Raw genomic sequence first — 16360 nt, forward strand, 5'->3', positions numbered from 1 at the left:
GAAAGCCCGAGCTGCATCCGATGACTAATAATCAGGGCACTAGCGCAAGTCCATAGGCATCAGGATGGGAGTGCCTTGGCTTGCTGAATTGGGCTCTGGTACTTGGCGTGATGTCTAGTCATGACCAGTGGCTTTTGAACTCACAAAGCAATCGTGCAGCTATTACACATGTTCCATTGAGTCAGCAGTTGGCAAAAATTGGCAGCGATACGAGCTCATCGCGGGCCCCTTCCGTCTACTCTATGCGAACAGACCTACAGCCCCCTTTTCGGCCTTTGGACATCACTCACACACCTGCGTCTGCTCGTGCGTCTCTTCCTACGCGAATGTTGACACGGGGTGCTTGTAATTTAAAGACTGTGCATTTGTATACAGGTGCAAATGGGACACTCAAAGTTCGGTACGTTCACACTAGCACTCACACTCTACCAGTCTTCACACGCCCCCTCAGATCTCACCTACATACATGGGTGGGTCAAAGGAAAGGGGAAATGGTGGGATGACAGGGACTGTTACATTATGCTGCTCGGAAAAAACTCGCGCGTCTGAAGTACGGATCAAACTCAAGTCGGTCATTACCATTGCAGTGCCACGGGCATCTCAGGCAACGAATGGAGACATGTCTCACTTTGCTGGATTGAGCCCCTCAACTGTGTCTACTTCTACTCGCGAACACGTTCTACTGCAGATTGACAAGCGGTTTCGTCCAGACACCGCGCAATTCCGGCCCACAGAACAGTCTTCGCCCCAGAAGAACACATCTGGCCGACTAGACCGTCCAGGCTATTACGACTGGTCCTTCCACTTTGATATTCCGGAGCAAGGGACAAACAAAAATACGCTACCTAATGGCTTCCCTGGCGTAGGTGGTTTCTACCCCCCTAGCTACGTCTTGGAGAGTGATCCGATCCATGGGCGTCGTGAGGAATGGGCTAGTGTCAAATGGTACCTCAAGGTCACCGTGGAGCGGCCTGGTCTCTTCCGCTCTAACGACAGAACGCTTATTCCTTTCATATATATGCCACCCCCGCCCGACTCAGTAAGCTCGCTACTGATTCAGCGTCAAGCCCTCTCAGCTCAGACGCAGGACCTGGTGACTCATGCTACTATTCCTTTCGCAATTCCCGGTACGCTAGCTGAATCTCCAAGCAAATGGAAGGCCCATTATATGCAATTAAATGAAGCAGCTCTCGGCCAACATATTAAGCGCACCTTCTTTCAGAAGTTGACAGGCTCCAACAAGCCAAAGCAAGAGCGCTGGGCACTTTCTCTCCCAGGGAACCCGCTGGCCGTATTTCCGCTTCGAGCTGTTATTCCTTTTATCTTGACGCTTGTTCACAGCGCTGAAATGCCTCTCGTTGTTCATCCTCACGTTGCTCTGGTTCAAAGAGTGCATCTTAAGGCTCGCTCTACCGCCGCACATTCACAGTATATTGCGCATGCGACTGTCGTCACATCATCACTGAGCAAGTCGGGGATGCAGCAGTGGTTTGGATGGATCCAGTTCCCTAACTGGTGTACACCCACCTTTGATACCCACTCTCTTGGTGTGGAATACTTTCTACAGGTCAAGCCACTAAAAACGCCGGAGGCTCAAGTTCTCTTGAATATCCCTGTGGGGCTCTACTGCTCACCACCGCGGCTTCTTCAGACACTTAATTCAGCTTCAGCTTCGGCACAGTCACAGCGACCGGCGTCCTTGAAACATGCTAGTATTTCATCTACTAGCCGTCGTGTATCTAACGGCAGCATTGGTACCATACGGACGTCCAACCCGTCAGTGGATGGGCAAACACCTGTCTCAGAAACTTCTTCACAAGTGGGCTTGGCAGGCATTGGTTTATCCCGCCTTGCCAATGCTGCATCAAGCAGACCTGAATCACCTCGTGTCACAAGCAATCCGTCTGTTGGGTTACCGTCAACAGAGAGCACCCCACAAGAGCTCGTTGCTAGGCGTGTTCCACCACAACCGATACCCGAAAATACCCCAGTGCCGAGTACATATCCTACCACTGCTACTCAAGAGACGCATGACGGCGGCGGTGAAGATTTAATTGAAGCACTCGTGGATGAATATTCCCATGAGCAAGCTACGGCAATACCGCCCTCTTCAAACCGCCCATCAGAAGTTCATACGGTACACGATGCGGGTCCTTTGACACGTGAGCAGGAAGAAGCATGGACAAGGGACATTCTTGCTCATGCTTTCAACGAAGATGATATCATTCAAGGGTTTGATCTGCCACCATCCTACTTTGAAGCGACTGGTATCCAGGACACAGACGAGTGAATAGGCTGTCAGGTGATGTCACGTGATTAGAAACGTCCATCACGTCCTTCGGTACTATTTGACGTTTCGAGTGACTGCCATGTTCGAGCCGACAAGCATGGGTTGATTCCGTGCCTGTTTCTCAGCATGCTGGTAACTCGTTCTGTTATGATGATGTCTTCAGCTTGAAGGCCACAGGTACTCGCCACCTTGTTGCTTTGCAACCCTGCGAGTGGGAAGGTCCGCGTGCGCCTCTTTGTCTTACCTTTTGTGTGGGAACGGTAATGCTGTCTGTCACGCTTGCAGAATGTCTTTCTACTACGTTAATGACGAATTGTGCATGCTTTTGTGTCTCTAACAGCTCTTGCTGGGCGAGTGGCATAATGCCCTGAGGTTGGCCTGCACCAGAAACGACTCTTGCGCAGTAGCTTCAAATGGTGCTTTCCCCGGGATTCTCCCGCTCGGAGACACATTTGACGTAGCAGGCGGAGATTGGAATCAGGTCTACTCAAATGGAGAACATGGGCATGTGCAGTGCGGTAGATGGACTGGTTCTCTGCTTCATGACTGACAGTGTGGCTGTTGACGAAGAGGCCGCTTTTTTAAGCTTGAGTGCAATCTGTGGCGCCTCTTTAGAGCAAACTCGACGCGAGACTACTCTCAAGCTGGGGACCTCTCATCATGCACATCGTATAGGGTATTTTAACAGCAACCATGTAGCACTTGTTAGGTAGTGTACTGTGATTAACTCACACTGGCAGTTTAGGCAGGGTATTCGTCGCCATGGGTACTGCCACCTACCATCCAAAGAAAAAATAAAAAATAATGAAGTAGTCTAGCCACATCATTTTGGATTCAGGGTTATCTGGAATGATACAGGGATCAGTCAAAAAATTTGAAGTTCACTCTTAGGTCCGCCATTGAGGAGCAGCTTGTCGTACAGTCTTGAAGTACCCGTGGCCATAAGCCTACTTACCCCCTAAATGACCAAGGAAAACAGTTTTTTTGGCGTAACGTAATGGATGGAACGGATTACCGACCACTCGCGTCTATATGTAAAGTACTTCAATTGACTTTCATTTGCACTGTCAGGAACGGCGAAATTGGTAGTCATCACAATCTTCTCACAATGGGAGGCAACAGCGTCTTATGCAACAGATATTTTGAGCATGTAGTTAATGTTGAACAAATTCACTAGCAAAATCCTTGTCTCCCCATTTTGACAATATTGCGCATCTGATTATTTTTCCGTCTATTTACAAAGATCATAAATAGGACTTCATGAGGGATGTGCCAAGGTTTACGCTTGTTGGCAACTTATACTTGAAGTGGAAATTGGGGAGAGAGACTACCAAGCAGAGTATCATGAAAATGAGAGTTGCCGCTCACATTCTTGTCGGAAATTAAGATATGATGCCGTGTATCTCGAATATGAGTTATTGTTTCTCGTATCAAGTCGCTCCATTAGTTGGATTGCCAAGAATGAATTCGTCGAGCTGCGCGCAAGCAGGAACAAAGGAGACACGAAGTATGATATATGTGACTGGATTGATTCGCAGATATAGGGCACAGGCCAAACAACTTCAAAGGAGTACATGAATTTTCCATAAATAGTGGATCAAGGTTGGCCATCACCATAGACACAAAAGTAGATAGCCACGGACATCTGGTATAATTCGTAATTCGGAATATGAGATTAAGATACGTAATTTCCTCAGTACAGCTACCTCGTACGATTAGGTATCCGTTGTGATTAAACTAATCAATCGGGGTTCGAACGCCAATTAATGGGGTACATTGAAGATGGGGAGTCATAACCCTCAAATCGGCTTTGCGACTGTCAAATACGCACGGCCGGTTGTACCCTATCTTGATTGGATCAAAATACCGTGCTAGGGTCTCTAGCGCAACCTATCCAAAATAATTTTATAGGCACGTGTTCAAACTTTGAGCCAAATTTGTTAAAGGACATCGTCAGAAGCCTCGTCGACATGTAGTTAGTCAGGCAATCTTATGAAGAAAGCATCTAACAGGTTCTTTTCCTTACTGGTGTCCAGTGTAAAATGCCAAGCAACTTTTAAGAAGTTGTATCCTAAATCGTACGAGAATTGTCTTGAACACGAAGGTATATTAAGGGTGCTTCTGCGACTGACACACCCTATCCTCACCTAATTTGCCATGTACAAGTCTATCGTTTTCTTCGCTGCCGCCCTCGCTACCGCCGTCGCTGCCTCGGACCGTGTCTCGGTCAAGGGTTACACTGCTGATGTCAAGGACGTCGACTTCTCGTGCAAGTTCGGCAGCGGCGATATCCTTAAGGCCTGCGGCAAGTGCGCCCAGAGCATCACTGAGTGCGCCACCGCCAGCAACAAGACCCGCACGAGCGTCTGCTTGAAGGACATTTCTAGCTTCGCCGGCGACTGCGGTGGCTGCGCTGTCGACATCCTCGAGTGCCTGTAAGGACAAGAATCTAAAATCTACTTAATGCCTCTTAATAGTCTAACGTTTTTATACTGAACCAAAAATTACTATTAGTTATCTTTAAGCGACCGCAGAGATAAGTGTGTAGTCAGGTTCTATGTCTACTGCACTTAGGTTGTGTGGGTTATCTTAAGTTGACAATATATATCACCGAGAGGCGCCCATTGTTTCAAAACCTGTTTACAATGTAGGACAACTATTGGCATTGAATTGTACAAATGAACAGTCGGTTACCGTTGTTGACTGACACTCAGACTTTTCGGCACGTCGAAAAGCCACCAAATTGGTCGCATGACTCCTTCGCCTTCAAGAATTTTCAGAATCTGAAGCGCAGATGCGATTAGTAGGTCTGTCAACCCTTGCATGAAGGAGTCTTCGGTCTATTTTTGGAAGACTAAAAATAGACTATCCTAATCAGATTACAAATCAAACTCCCGGCACAAGTTGCCGATACCTTCAACATATATAAGGTGGGAGCCCACCTTGAGAGCCTACACTGTCAAACTGCCATGTACAAGTCTATCGCTTTCTTCGCTGCCGCCCTCGCTACCGCCGTCGCTGCCTCGGACCGTGTCTCGGTCAAGGGCTACACCGCTGATGTCAAGGACGTCGACTTCTCGTGCAAGTTCGGCAGCGGTGATATCCTTAAGGCCTGCGGCAAGTGCGCCCAGAGCATCACTGAGTGCGCTACTGCCAGCAACAAGACCCGCACGAGCGTTTGTGTCAAGGACATTTCAAGCTTCGCTGGTGACTGCGGTGGCTGTGCTGTCGACATCCTCGAGTGCCTGTAAGACTCAACGTTAACGATATCTACCTATTGATTTTCTCTAGTCTTTAATTGTTAATGTTACGGATCGAATGATAGCATGATACGATTTTTGCTGTAATCTGTATAAGGGGTCTCTCGTCTCTCTAATGTTGTTAGATGCCCTGAGCATCTACTATAAACTGATTTCTTATTGGCTGCGGTCTCAACGCTGCTTCAGAAATTAATTTGACCTTTCCAATTTCGTGTGCACGTGTGCCTTACGCTTAAGACAAATAGGCAGTAAGTTCACACGGTGAGATTCGACGACAGACGCCAGATGTGTCCTAAATATAGACTTGCATGCGAAGGTCTGTGGAAATCCAATACCCAAACCATTCCTGCTTAGCGTCTTAACAAATATAAGGGAACATATCTTCGATCTTCCCTCCCCGCCAACACCCAAGTTACCATGTACAAGTCTATCGTTTTCTTTGCTGCCGTCCTCGCTACCGCCGTCGCTGCCTCGGACCGTGTCTCGGTCAAGGGTTACACTGCTGATGTCAAGGACGTCGACTTCTCGTGCAAGTTCGGCAGCGGCGATATCCTTAAGGCCTGCGGCAAGTGCGCCCAGAGCATCACTGAGTGCGCTACTGCCAGCAACAAGACCCGCACGAGCGTTTGTGTCAAGGACATTTCTAGCTTCGCTGGTGACTGCGGTGGCTGTGCTGTCGACATCCTCGAGTGCTTGTAATTTCTCATTTTTTAGAGGACAACATTGGTTTAGTAGGGAAGAGTCTTTAAACTTGTTTAGTGTATGATTGCTCAGATGGACAGGGGGACGCGCATGTTTCCTTACTGATGTTAAAGTAGTCTAATTGTTGTGTTGTCAAAGTACGGAAAACGCTGAACTAAAATGAGAAATCATTAGTTGGATCGACTCTTCTTTATATTTCTAGTCACAACTGTTGCAACTATAAATAAATTAACGAAAACATAATAGAAAGGAGGCAAACTACGTAAGGTGACTACAACAAGTGAGTGGCCGGTAGCAACTGCGTTGCTTGGCAACAACAACAATAGAAATGAAAAGGAGTTTCGAACCAAGTATTAGTTAATATTAGTCGATACATAAACATGATCGTAGATCTACGCTTGAGGGGCGAAGCCTACGCGATTGTTATCCTGATCGAAGACAACCGACACCGTTTGGAAGAACGAGTCACCCACAATCCAAGCATTGAGTGGCATACCATCTTGACCTACAATGGAGAGGACACATTCATTGCCGCTCTTACCATATGAGATCTGATCTTTACCAAGCGAGAAGTCCTTGCCGCCAAAGTTGAATGTAACTTTAGGGGGCTTATTACATGGGAAGCGACCATGAAGAGCACCGTTACTTATAAACATAGTGACGTTTGGAAGTTTTTGCATCAAAGAGCGAATCTGGTTAGTAGGACCAATAATGAGCGTGGTGCCTGAATCGATGATCGTAAGGATAGACTTGCCGTTGACTTTGGCAGGCACCACGTAGAATCCGAGAGCGGGGTTGTAGTTCACCCAAGTTAGATCTCCCTTGAATTTAGATTTGTCGATACGACCTAGCTGAAGAGTAGAACCAGAACCTGCCTTGATGGTAAACTGGAAAACGCCCTGGTTGACAACTTTTTGATCCCGAATGTCAGTGAAGAAAGGCTTGAACTTCGAATCAAACGCTTGAATGGAGGGGTTGGCCAGTCCGGCAATACCCTGGTTAGGCCTTTCCGAACTAGAAATAAAAGTAGATGTAGAATGACCAATAGCCACATGCTTGGCATGGATACCACCGGCATGGAAGACATCAGTGTAAATATTTCCGTGGGCCTGCGTGCCGTCTCCATAGGCTGTCGAAAAGGAGGTGTGTGTGTTGCTCGACGTGCTAGATTTCTTCGGGTTGTAAGCATTAGGGTTACATAACGTGTCAGCCGAGCCCGTATCAAAGTCGAAGTAGATGCTTTGCTCAGGGGTTCCAAAGCGAAGCTCACCCGCCCACTCAACACCATTTTGAACATCAACAAGATCAATAGTAGCCGATGAACGCTTTTCATGAGATTTGAATTTCAGAGGAAATTCCTTGCCGGTATTTTGCAAGAAGTTTTCCAAAGCTTGGATATACTTCCAGGTAATACCCATAAGGTGTTTGTGCGTCCGTTGGGCATCAAATTGAGAGTAACGAATGCTGTCAGAGCGGCGGACCAAGTCCACCGAAAAGCCAGTGTTATTTGAGGCTGCTGAAATTGCCGCAGTAGCTAGAAGGCCGACCACAAATTTGAGATTCAGGAGCATGGTCGTATCAGTATGAACAGTCGTCGATGGGCCCGACAGGGTTTTATTTTCATCCGAAAAGGTTCCGGTGAAATGAAAACGGCAGTTAATTCGCTAAAATTAGTGGAGGTGTCTAACTTTAATATATGTATTTCACGTGATCATGAAAGATATGGAATAAGACTTGGCGCCGTGCTGAGTAAGGATGTGGGGAACAGATGCCAGTGTCCCAGTCTAATAATGCCCTTAGGTGATGACATCTTGGCAACACAGCCTCACCTGTTAACCCCATGACCTAATGAACTTTACCCTTTTATACGTCTATTGCCCTGTATTGCATCAAGTTCGAATATATCCACTTTACATGATTCGCTCTTTTCATGATTTGACTGTGACATTCCTGCTTTGACCCCGTATCGCACGCTTCCTAACTCTTTGAACACAGACTGGTCAGAACTGATCTTATAAACCCCCCTGGAATGTCTTCCCTACTATCGTTTTCCCTTTATTATCTCGCATGTTCTCAATGGTCTCCCATGAAGATCAAGACGTTGATGCCTATACTGAGTCCCAAGAAAGTGTGTCTTCAGATCTTGAGACAGTTGGAGAAATCCGAGCACTTGGAACAATCGAACATGGTGTACCGGCACCACAGGATGTCATGCCTGACATTTTTATTCGCCATCCAGTTGTTAAACCTGGGGGGTGTCTTGTTAACGTATGGCCCCCCAGTCTTTCACCATCGTCCAGTTTCGTGAGTGGGAAGGAAGGCGAGAGAATACAATTGAATCGATCCAAAAATCTTTTTGTGCACTCACTTGAAGAAATGGATGACAACTGTCCTGAGAATGAGGGGGGTATCGAGCGTACTGTGTCTGAAGACAAGTCACCCCCTTTCTTAACGTCTGAAATCTATGCCGCGTATTTTGAACTAGTTGGTCACCGTTTATTTGTGGGTGACAGGGCATGGAAACTTGAATACTCACCATTCCGAAAGAAATTGTTTGACATATTTGAGCTTCTTTCTTGGACTAGCAATGTCACTACTGCGATCCATGAAATCAATGCGTTGTTTCCAACATCGCCCAAAGATTCTGCCATATATCTTGGGCTCTGGAATCCTGAATGGAATGTAGAATTACCTGATGCTGAACGATATCGTCCCGAAGTTTTCGAAAGGTTCTTTTGGGAAGACTTATTCTGGTGGTTCATTCATCGTGGATACAAAAATGATCGTCTTCAAAATACACTCTTTGATTTTATCAGGAAAATAAAAGAAACTAATGTTGGCACTATTGTGACTGATGTCGATGGTACGATCTCTGTATTTGAAACCTCGCCGTCTTTTCCGCTCTGTCTTGACATTTCAATGAAGGCGTATGAAATTTATTCTCAACAAGACTGGGGTAAGACAGGGGAACGTGCTTGCCTAACAGCTTCGGTTTTATACGCGCGTCTGGCTTGTAGCCATATGAGTACACGCGCTTTTGTATGGGGATACGCTCTTCTTGCTGAGTTTGCTGAAGATATGAACCAACTATGCAAACTTGGACATCGTTTCTTGATGATCCGTGCCAAATCATTGTATATCATGTTGTCACATGCAGGTATGGAATTGCACAAGTATGTGAGTGATATGAAGGACAAGCCAATTGATGCCCAGATTCATGAAACCCCTGGCCATGATTTTGAAGTTTCAAGGCTCTCGACGTGGCTCAAATGGAGTGCCGCGATCGATGAACATTCGCTTAACACGGCATTTCAACCATGCTTCCGTTTATGCTGTATTGAAATAAATCATTTAATGAAGCAGTTACATATTCGGGCTCAGTGGATAGCCGTTCGTTCGACCCACTATAGCCTTTGATTTCTTTGGAGCCCCTATGTTTACTTCAAGAACTGAATTTCACATATATTCATAACGAAAGTTACTTTTAAATAACAAAGGTTAAAATAGAGGTAATCGGCGCCAAGAAGATACTATTTCTGCCATTTCATCAGCAAAAAAAAATATTTGTGAGGATCCAATTCATATCATTTCATGATGCATTACCCCACTGTGTCACCAACACAACACGATAGACTATAATTTTTATAAGTGTGTGTTTTTTTTTTTCAAAATTGCCGGATGATCTCACGATAGAAAAGCTATTTTGAGGAGCTATCATGAGATTCCTTTGCGAATAAGAGCGGGAATTCTCTATACGCTGTGTGTCACTCTCATTGCCGTGTTCTTTTCGCGGAAATTTTGCTCCTCTCGTGCTAGATCATAAATAATTTGCTGGCAAACTTCACAAGCACCTTCTTCATCAGATACCTTATCACCATAGATCGAGTCGGCATCCATCGAGAATAATACACAACGAACGCCAGGAAACCCTTCCTCGTATTCCAAAAATTCGAATCCATCCTGTTGCATAAGCGATACAGTATATTTAGTTTGAGCATATATTGTAAGCCAGACGCGAACCGGAATATCGTCTCTCACCAAGTTGCGAAGCTCGCCATATGTACCAATAGGGTTGATTGAGTCAGGAAGCCAGACAAATTGCACTGCGCCATACATGCCCCATCCTGTTTTCCATGTATGGCCTGGTAATGTGATACGACGAAAATCATAAAGCTGTCGATCCTTCCTGTAGATGTATAGTAGACCTTCAGGACGCGAAATGTAGCCGAACTGGTCGACTGAAGCTCCGATGTAACTAATGAACTTTTGAAATGGATGACAACTGGAACTTACCCAAAGTAAGTCAGGTTGACCTATGCGAGACATAATATTGAGGAGAGAAGGTATCACTTTAGAGTCGATTTTTAAATCTTCCGCTTGTGTCTCCTTTCTCATCAAACTTAGCTCGAATGACTGGTGATGTAGAATAGTCTAAGCATATTGAAGAATAAGAGGTAATATTAACCAATAAAAAGAGTTCAGATGCATTTGGCAACGAAATTCAAGTCGTGCAAGTTATTGTGCGTGTATAATGATAGAAGACATCGTTGTATTCCATAACTTCATTCCCATTCTTCCTCTTTTTTTTCTTAGCATCGATATTAAGCTAATCGTACTCTTCTATTGAAGAAGTTTGGTTGGAAGAGAATCGTCGGGTTTCGTGGCAATAAACAATAATACTAGGAGTAGAATAACGTCGTGAATAGGGAGAGAGAAATGCACAAACTTCGAGGTTGCATACTACAACATCCTCGGGAAAGCCGTTGGCAATTTTTGGAATCTCTTGTTAAAAAGACGTCAGCTGCTTTGCATATAGATCTAAATCAAATTTAATGCAGTTATGCTCATGCCTCCGTGCTCCCGTTCCTATGCCAGACCTCTGCTATGTTCGAGCCCTTAGCCACATTTCTGGCAGTCCAGGCTCTCCGGTACTTGGTTTCATCATGTTCAAGCTCTCCAACGAGCAGCACCACTGACAACGGTTGCGCACTTCGGCCGGAAACAACTCCTTTGGAGGGGGGAGGTCCGGCTCCTCAGCTACGAAACCCGAAAGTCCCTTATCTGGCCCTTTAAGTTAACAGTCCGGTCGCCCATATGTTGATGCAGAACTGGTATTAGTGATCCTTCTCATAATGACCCCTTCTCTTTCGTGTATGAAAAATTTATCGGCAGCTGATCATACTACACGCACTTTCAAGCGACTAACACTCTTTCATGTACTCCAGAATCCAAATTGTCGCCATCAGTGTCACCTTCTGGCTCTTGCTACTCCTACTTCTACCCTGCCATCTTAATTATGAGTAGGTCACATTGCATTTTGGCCTCCGAACCTTTATATCACTTGACGGACAAATAGGTGACTTGGCATTTCATGCCCCCGCCCGCATATCAGTTAGAAGTCTTATCCTTTTTTCTCCTGTTCAATATCTCTTGGTCAAGAAAAATATTCTCAATTAATAAACTGTATCAGTATTTTGGATATCAAAATGACGAGCATGTAAAGGATAAGGATTTTCGTTTACCAAGGACTAGGATTCCTTCGGTTGAATATGTTCAATGCTGAAACTGGCCATGGTACGACCAACTTTCCCTAAATAATTGGGTGTAATCCTTGCAATGAACATAGTCCTCTTAAGTATGCCTCTTCTAAAGTTCTGCCCTAAATGAACCATTTCAAAAAATGTACACGTCCACATGAATCTCTTTTCCTTTCTAGACACGTGGGCTTGTTAATCGCCACCCCCCCCCCCCCCCACACACACACCTTCTATCTCCTTCGTTTCCATTTCAGATTCATGCACTATTTTCCACCGGGCACGGTCCTGACGAGCATGCCTCTTTCTGTTCTGCTCTGAACGAACCATTCAGGTCAATGCATATGATCACATGGCTCGCCCCTGCATGGCACGTGGGATTAATAATCGGCTCAGCTCACCGTACGTCCGGCAGTTTCTCTTGGCACGGATTTCCGGCGCACGCGCCACATTAGTCCGATTCCAACGCGCACTTAAAGCGCGCCCTCGCAATCTTTGCAACTCCATCATGTTCTTCCAACTCATTCCTCTGGCACTCCTCCCCCTCGCTGTCTCGGCCTCGCCCACTCCTAGCAAGCACAACCTGTACTGCTATGCTCAAGGAAAGGATTTGTTCGAGTTCCATATTAACGATACTGTCACCAAGGATGTCTGCAAATCACTTAACAGTGGCAAGTATCACAACATGAATAATGAAAAGTACTGTTCAGTCGCCGATTACGACGTTAAATGGTTTAAGGAGCGCTGCCAGAGCCACCCTACAGATGTGAAAACGACCAAGTGGATCGCTGGCACGGACCTGAAGATTGAGATGGATCCGAAGGAGCCGTATGAATTGTACTGTTTCAATTATTATACAACGTTCGGGAACCTTCCGGATGCCGGTGCGAAAGAACTGGACGATGATGCAACGAAGAAGGCATGTTCGGCTCTTAAGAGTGGCAAATACCAAAGTGACCCGAAGAAGAAATCGTGCAGAATGGACAAGAAGGACATTGACCAGTTTAAGGAGCAATGTTCTCAGTATCAGCCCTCGGATAGGCCCCCCTATGGAGATTGGTCCGCTGGCACGAGCCTGAATGTGGTGCTCAATCTCAAGAAGAACGCCTGAATGGAGCGTCCAGCAGGACAACCGATATATGAATCGTCGTAAAGTCGGATCTTTGGGCCGTAGTAATCGAGGTAGAGATCGCCCTGGTCCCATAAACAGTGGTTGATTACTGTCGCAGTGATGTCGCATCTAGCCTTGCTCTCATGTAGTTGAAAAGAATTTCTTGGTCGAGGGAATAAGTCAAAATAACCAGAGTATGAAACAGACCAAAGGACGAAGCATCAGGAAAGCGAGATATCGATCTAAGATAGGTCAGATGGTTTTTTTACTACATCCGTTACGTGTACAAAAATCCTGGATGGGAAACATAGGCAGTAGCCTGGGTCGGCAGACTTGCTGATGATAGTACACGGATGCGGTGCACCAGAAGCCTAGGCAACGTCACGGATGTCCGATATTCGCCCCAGTAGCGTACGGAGATCCTCACGTGCCACGGCGTGGAGGCCGCAAAGTCCGATTCCCCGGACCCCCCCCCGCCAAGCTCCCCTCCACACCGGATTTTGTCGCCGCAATACCGTGACCGCCCAAGGGGTACTCGGCGCAAATGCGTATAAAGCGCGCATCGACACACCCCACGTCCCATCGTCTCAACCCACTCTTCCTGATGAAGTCGATTGCTTTTCTTGCTACTCTCTCTGCACTTGCCATGGCTGGCACGCAGGCCGCCGCGGCCCCTATGCAAGCGTCCGACATGCACTGCCACCGCGTCCAGGGCCCGAAGAAGCTCAGCATCCTCACAACTGGTCCGAGGCACTATGAGTCTCGGTCCGGCACGGCTATCCATAAAAGCTCCGATGGCCGTTATCTGCTGCATGACGGTGAAAATTCAGACGACCGGTTCGAGTTTTTCCAGTGCGACTCGCCACCGAAGGGCTTCAAGGCGACGTCCAAGAACGTGTCGCGCGGTCAGGTGAGGAGTGAAAAGCACCCGGACAAGTGCTTGACTGTGGGTGGCGTGGACAATCGCCCTCGCTACATCTATGGTCCAGAGTTCCCAGATCATCAGAAGCTGGGCGACTTTGACACAAAGAACGGTGTCCTCTCACTGCAGCCGTGTACAGAGGACCCTCGACTGCAGTGGTGGGAACTCATTCCTGACTCTAACAACATTTTCTACATCGGATCCGAGGGGGACATGGTGCGCGGTAAAGTGAGCAGCACCACCCAACACCGCGTGATGTACAACTATCCTGTGAAGAACGCGGAAAAGGCGCCCTGGGGTACCGGCTATGGTCCCTATTTGCAGCTCTTTGAATAATTAGGGAGTGGATCATTGTTTATAGAGATTGCATTGTTGTTTGGCAGGGTGTGGGTTCCGAACTCGGGTAGGGTGAATCCAATTCCTTGTCTAAGAGACGGTATAGCAATAGTACGAGTGATGAATGTATTTAGATGAACTCTGCGCTTGGGCCACTCACTGGGAGAGGTCTCGAACAAATCCCTCAGGCGAAAGCTGACAACCTTCCTCCTTCGGCCGAGTCAAAGGGGAACTTCGCCCCCATCGCAGCCCTCCACCGACAGTTGCTCCCTCACAAGCGCCCGAACCATTGGGCCCTAGTTGGAGGAATGCAGTGAGAAACAGAAGCTCTTCTTCTGGGCTCTTGAATCCAACAGCCAAATATCTCATATGAAGACCCGCTACTCGCTCACAGTGTGCCACTAATACTCGCTTCAATGAGGTCTTGGATACGCCTCAAGACGTGTAGGGTTGGCATTGCCATCCCAGATCGATAGCCGACCAAATTTTAGCGGCCCCTGTATCATCATCTTAACAATCAGCAAGCCATGCTGCCCCTATTTTATATTCAATGACCTCAGTGGTGGCCTCGGCTATGCCACTGGCCTCGTCAGAAGTAACACTCGTATCATAGCTGCCTTCCAAGAGGCAGCGTCCATGGCTCCCTGCCCTGTCCTAGCGTCCTGTCCTAGCCGTCCAGGCTTTGGGCCTGTATCCATCGTGATTAACTGGCCATTGTTACGCACTGGCGAGGGCCGTGTCAGTGCCCGACAAGGGACTGTTGCTACTTGGCCTCCGTGATAACAAGATCACCACACGCACAGTAAAGAAAGACATGCTCTGTGGCTCACCCTGGAGGCAAGCGCTGCCTGATGCCCCCACTCCGCTGGCCATGGCGACGATTATAGTGCTGAGCATAGTTAGAAGAGAGTATGCCACATATAGGGCACTCGATAGCAGGCTGACATTGGCGGGGACATTCCCTAGGAAGGAGCGCCCACGTCATGCCTAGGATGCCAGAGAACGAGCTTGATCGAGAACCAGGACGGGATCGCTAGCCAAGGTTGCCCTGTCTTGTCCAGGCTGTCCTAATGGCCCTGCATGCCTTGCCCAAATTTCCTTTTTCCAGAGTGGCCCAAGCGCGCCCAAGTGACCCCCCACTCTGGATGGGACCTAATTGGAATTTTTTTTTTACCGGTAAGCCTGACTGAGAATGACGGTGGTCAAAGGAGGACGATCAATGGCAAAGAGAGGGCAAAAAGAGAGTAAGAGGGCAGATAGTATGTAGCTTGTGATGGGATACGAGCACAAAAGCCAAAAAAGAGCGGGGAATGAGCCAACACAAGGCCCGAATAGGCCCCCCTATGAGGCCCCACCCAGGGGACTGAATGCGGGGTAAACGAACGAAAGTGGAGAAATTAACTGGGTGCTAAACGAAGCTGGCTTCAGGAGGAGGCCGACCGCTACCTCGAAAAACGAGCGAACTGAGCAGCGAACTTCGGGATATGACAAGAGAGCCCCACGAAACAGCGGCTTCTGAAGAGACTAGTCTGAGACGAGGACCTATGGGGGGAAAATAGGCCCCCACTGAGGGCTGATCCGTTGAGCGGAATTTCACGTGACCAGCGAGTTTGCCCCATGTGGAGGGGGGGAGCGAGCGAGGGCAGGCAAGCCACAAACAGGGAGAAGAGAAGAGGCATTACTGGAGCGTGGGTGAGGATATAGAGGTGAAAACAGGACCAGGAGAAGGAGAAACAGGAGAAAGTAAGATATGATAGAAAGAGGGAAGGAGAAGGAAGACAGATAAGGGAAAAATGAAAAGTGAAAGCTAAGAAGGAGACTAAGGGAGGTAAGAGGAGAAAGAGGGCAATAGAAGGAAGTACAAGAGAGGCTGACGAAAGGAATAGAGAAATGAAGCAGGGGAAAAGAGACTGTGAGAAGATGGGAATGGGGAGGAAGGTGAATGAAGAGTATTACGCAGGAGAAGAAAAGAAGAAGGGGGGGAGAAATGAGAGGTAAAGAAGAGAAGCAAGAGGGAGAGAAGAAAGTTAGAAGAGGAAGATGATGATGAGGATAAGGTAGGAGACATTAGAGGAAGAGAGAAGGGGACATGGGTGAGAGAGGACGAGTAGAAAGGGGAAAGAAGAGGGGAAGAAGAAGGGCGATAAAAGAGGAGGATAAAAAGGATATTAGGAGGAGAAAACTGAGATAAGAGTGTTTTCAAGC

The 16360-nt window shown here is 47.3% G+C and overlaps 5 protein-coding genes across 5 annotated transcripts; 4 read left to right on the forward strand and 1 right to left on the reverse strand.

The window, feature by feature from the left end:
• Window positions 1-466: 466 nt before the first annotated feature.
• On the forward strand, window positions 467-2290 carry MSY001_3344 (uncharacterized protein; the record flags this gene model as incomplete). The annotated part of the gene is made up of 2 exons (XM_018885244.1): window positions 467-470; window positions 552-2290. 2 exons carry the CDS (start codon window positions 467-469, stop codon window positions 2288-2290), a joined length of 1743 nt encoding a protein of 580 aa, XP_018741823.1.
• Window positions 2291-4447: 2157 nt separating this feature from the next.
• Window positions 4448-4729, forward strand: MSY001_3345 (uncharacterized protein; the record flags this gene model as incomplete). The annotated part of the gene is made up of 1 exon (XM_018885245.1): window positions 4448-4729. The coding sequence occupies one exon, from the start codon at window positions 4448-4450 to the stop codon at window positions 4727-4729; it is 282 nt and encodes a 93-aa protein (XP_018741824.1).
• Window positions 4730-5259: 530 nt separating this feature from the next.
• On the forward strand, window positions 5260-6249 carry MSY001_3346 (uncharacterized protein; the record flags this gene model as incomplete). Its single annotated transcript, XM_018885246.1, has 3 exons — window positions 5260-5537; window positions 5853-5866; window positions 5963-6249. 3 exons carry the CDS (start codon window positions 5260-5262, stop codon window positions 6247-6249), a joined length of 579 nt encoding a protein of 192 aa, XP_018741825.1.
• Window positions 6250-6644: 395 nt separating this feature from the next.
• Window positions 6645-7823, reverse strand: MSY001_3347 (uncharacterized protein; the record flags this gene model as incomplete). Its single annotated transcript, XM_018885247.1, has 1 exon — window positions 6645-7823. One exon carries the CDS (start codon window positions 7821-7823, stop codon window positions 6645-6647), a length of 1179 nt encoding a protein of 392 aa, XP_018741826.1.
• Window positions 7824-12294: 4471 nt separating this feature from the next.
• On the forward strand, window positions 12295-12897 carry Mala s 7a (allergen; the record flags this gene model as incomplete). Its single annotated transcript, XM_018885248.1, has 1 exon — window positions 12295-12897. One exon carries the CDS (start codon window positions 12295-12297, stop codon window positions 12895-12897), a length of 603 nt encoding a protein of 200 aa, XP_018741827.1.
• Between the last annotated feature and the right edge of the window lie 3463 nt (window positions 12898-16360).

The sequence above is a fragment of the Malassezia sympodialis genome, genomic scaffold (assembly GCF_000349305.1).
Source record: "Malassezia sympodialis ATCC 42132 genomic scaffold, msy_sf_24, whole genome shotgun sequence".
NCBI lineage: Eukaryota > Fungi > Basidiomycota > Malasseziomycetes > Malasseziales > Malasseziaceae > Malassezia > Malassezia sympodialis.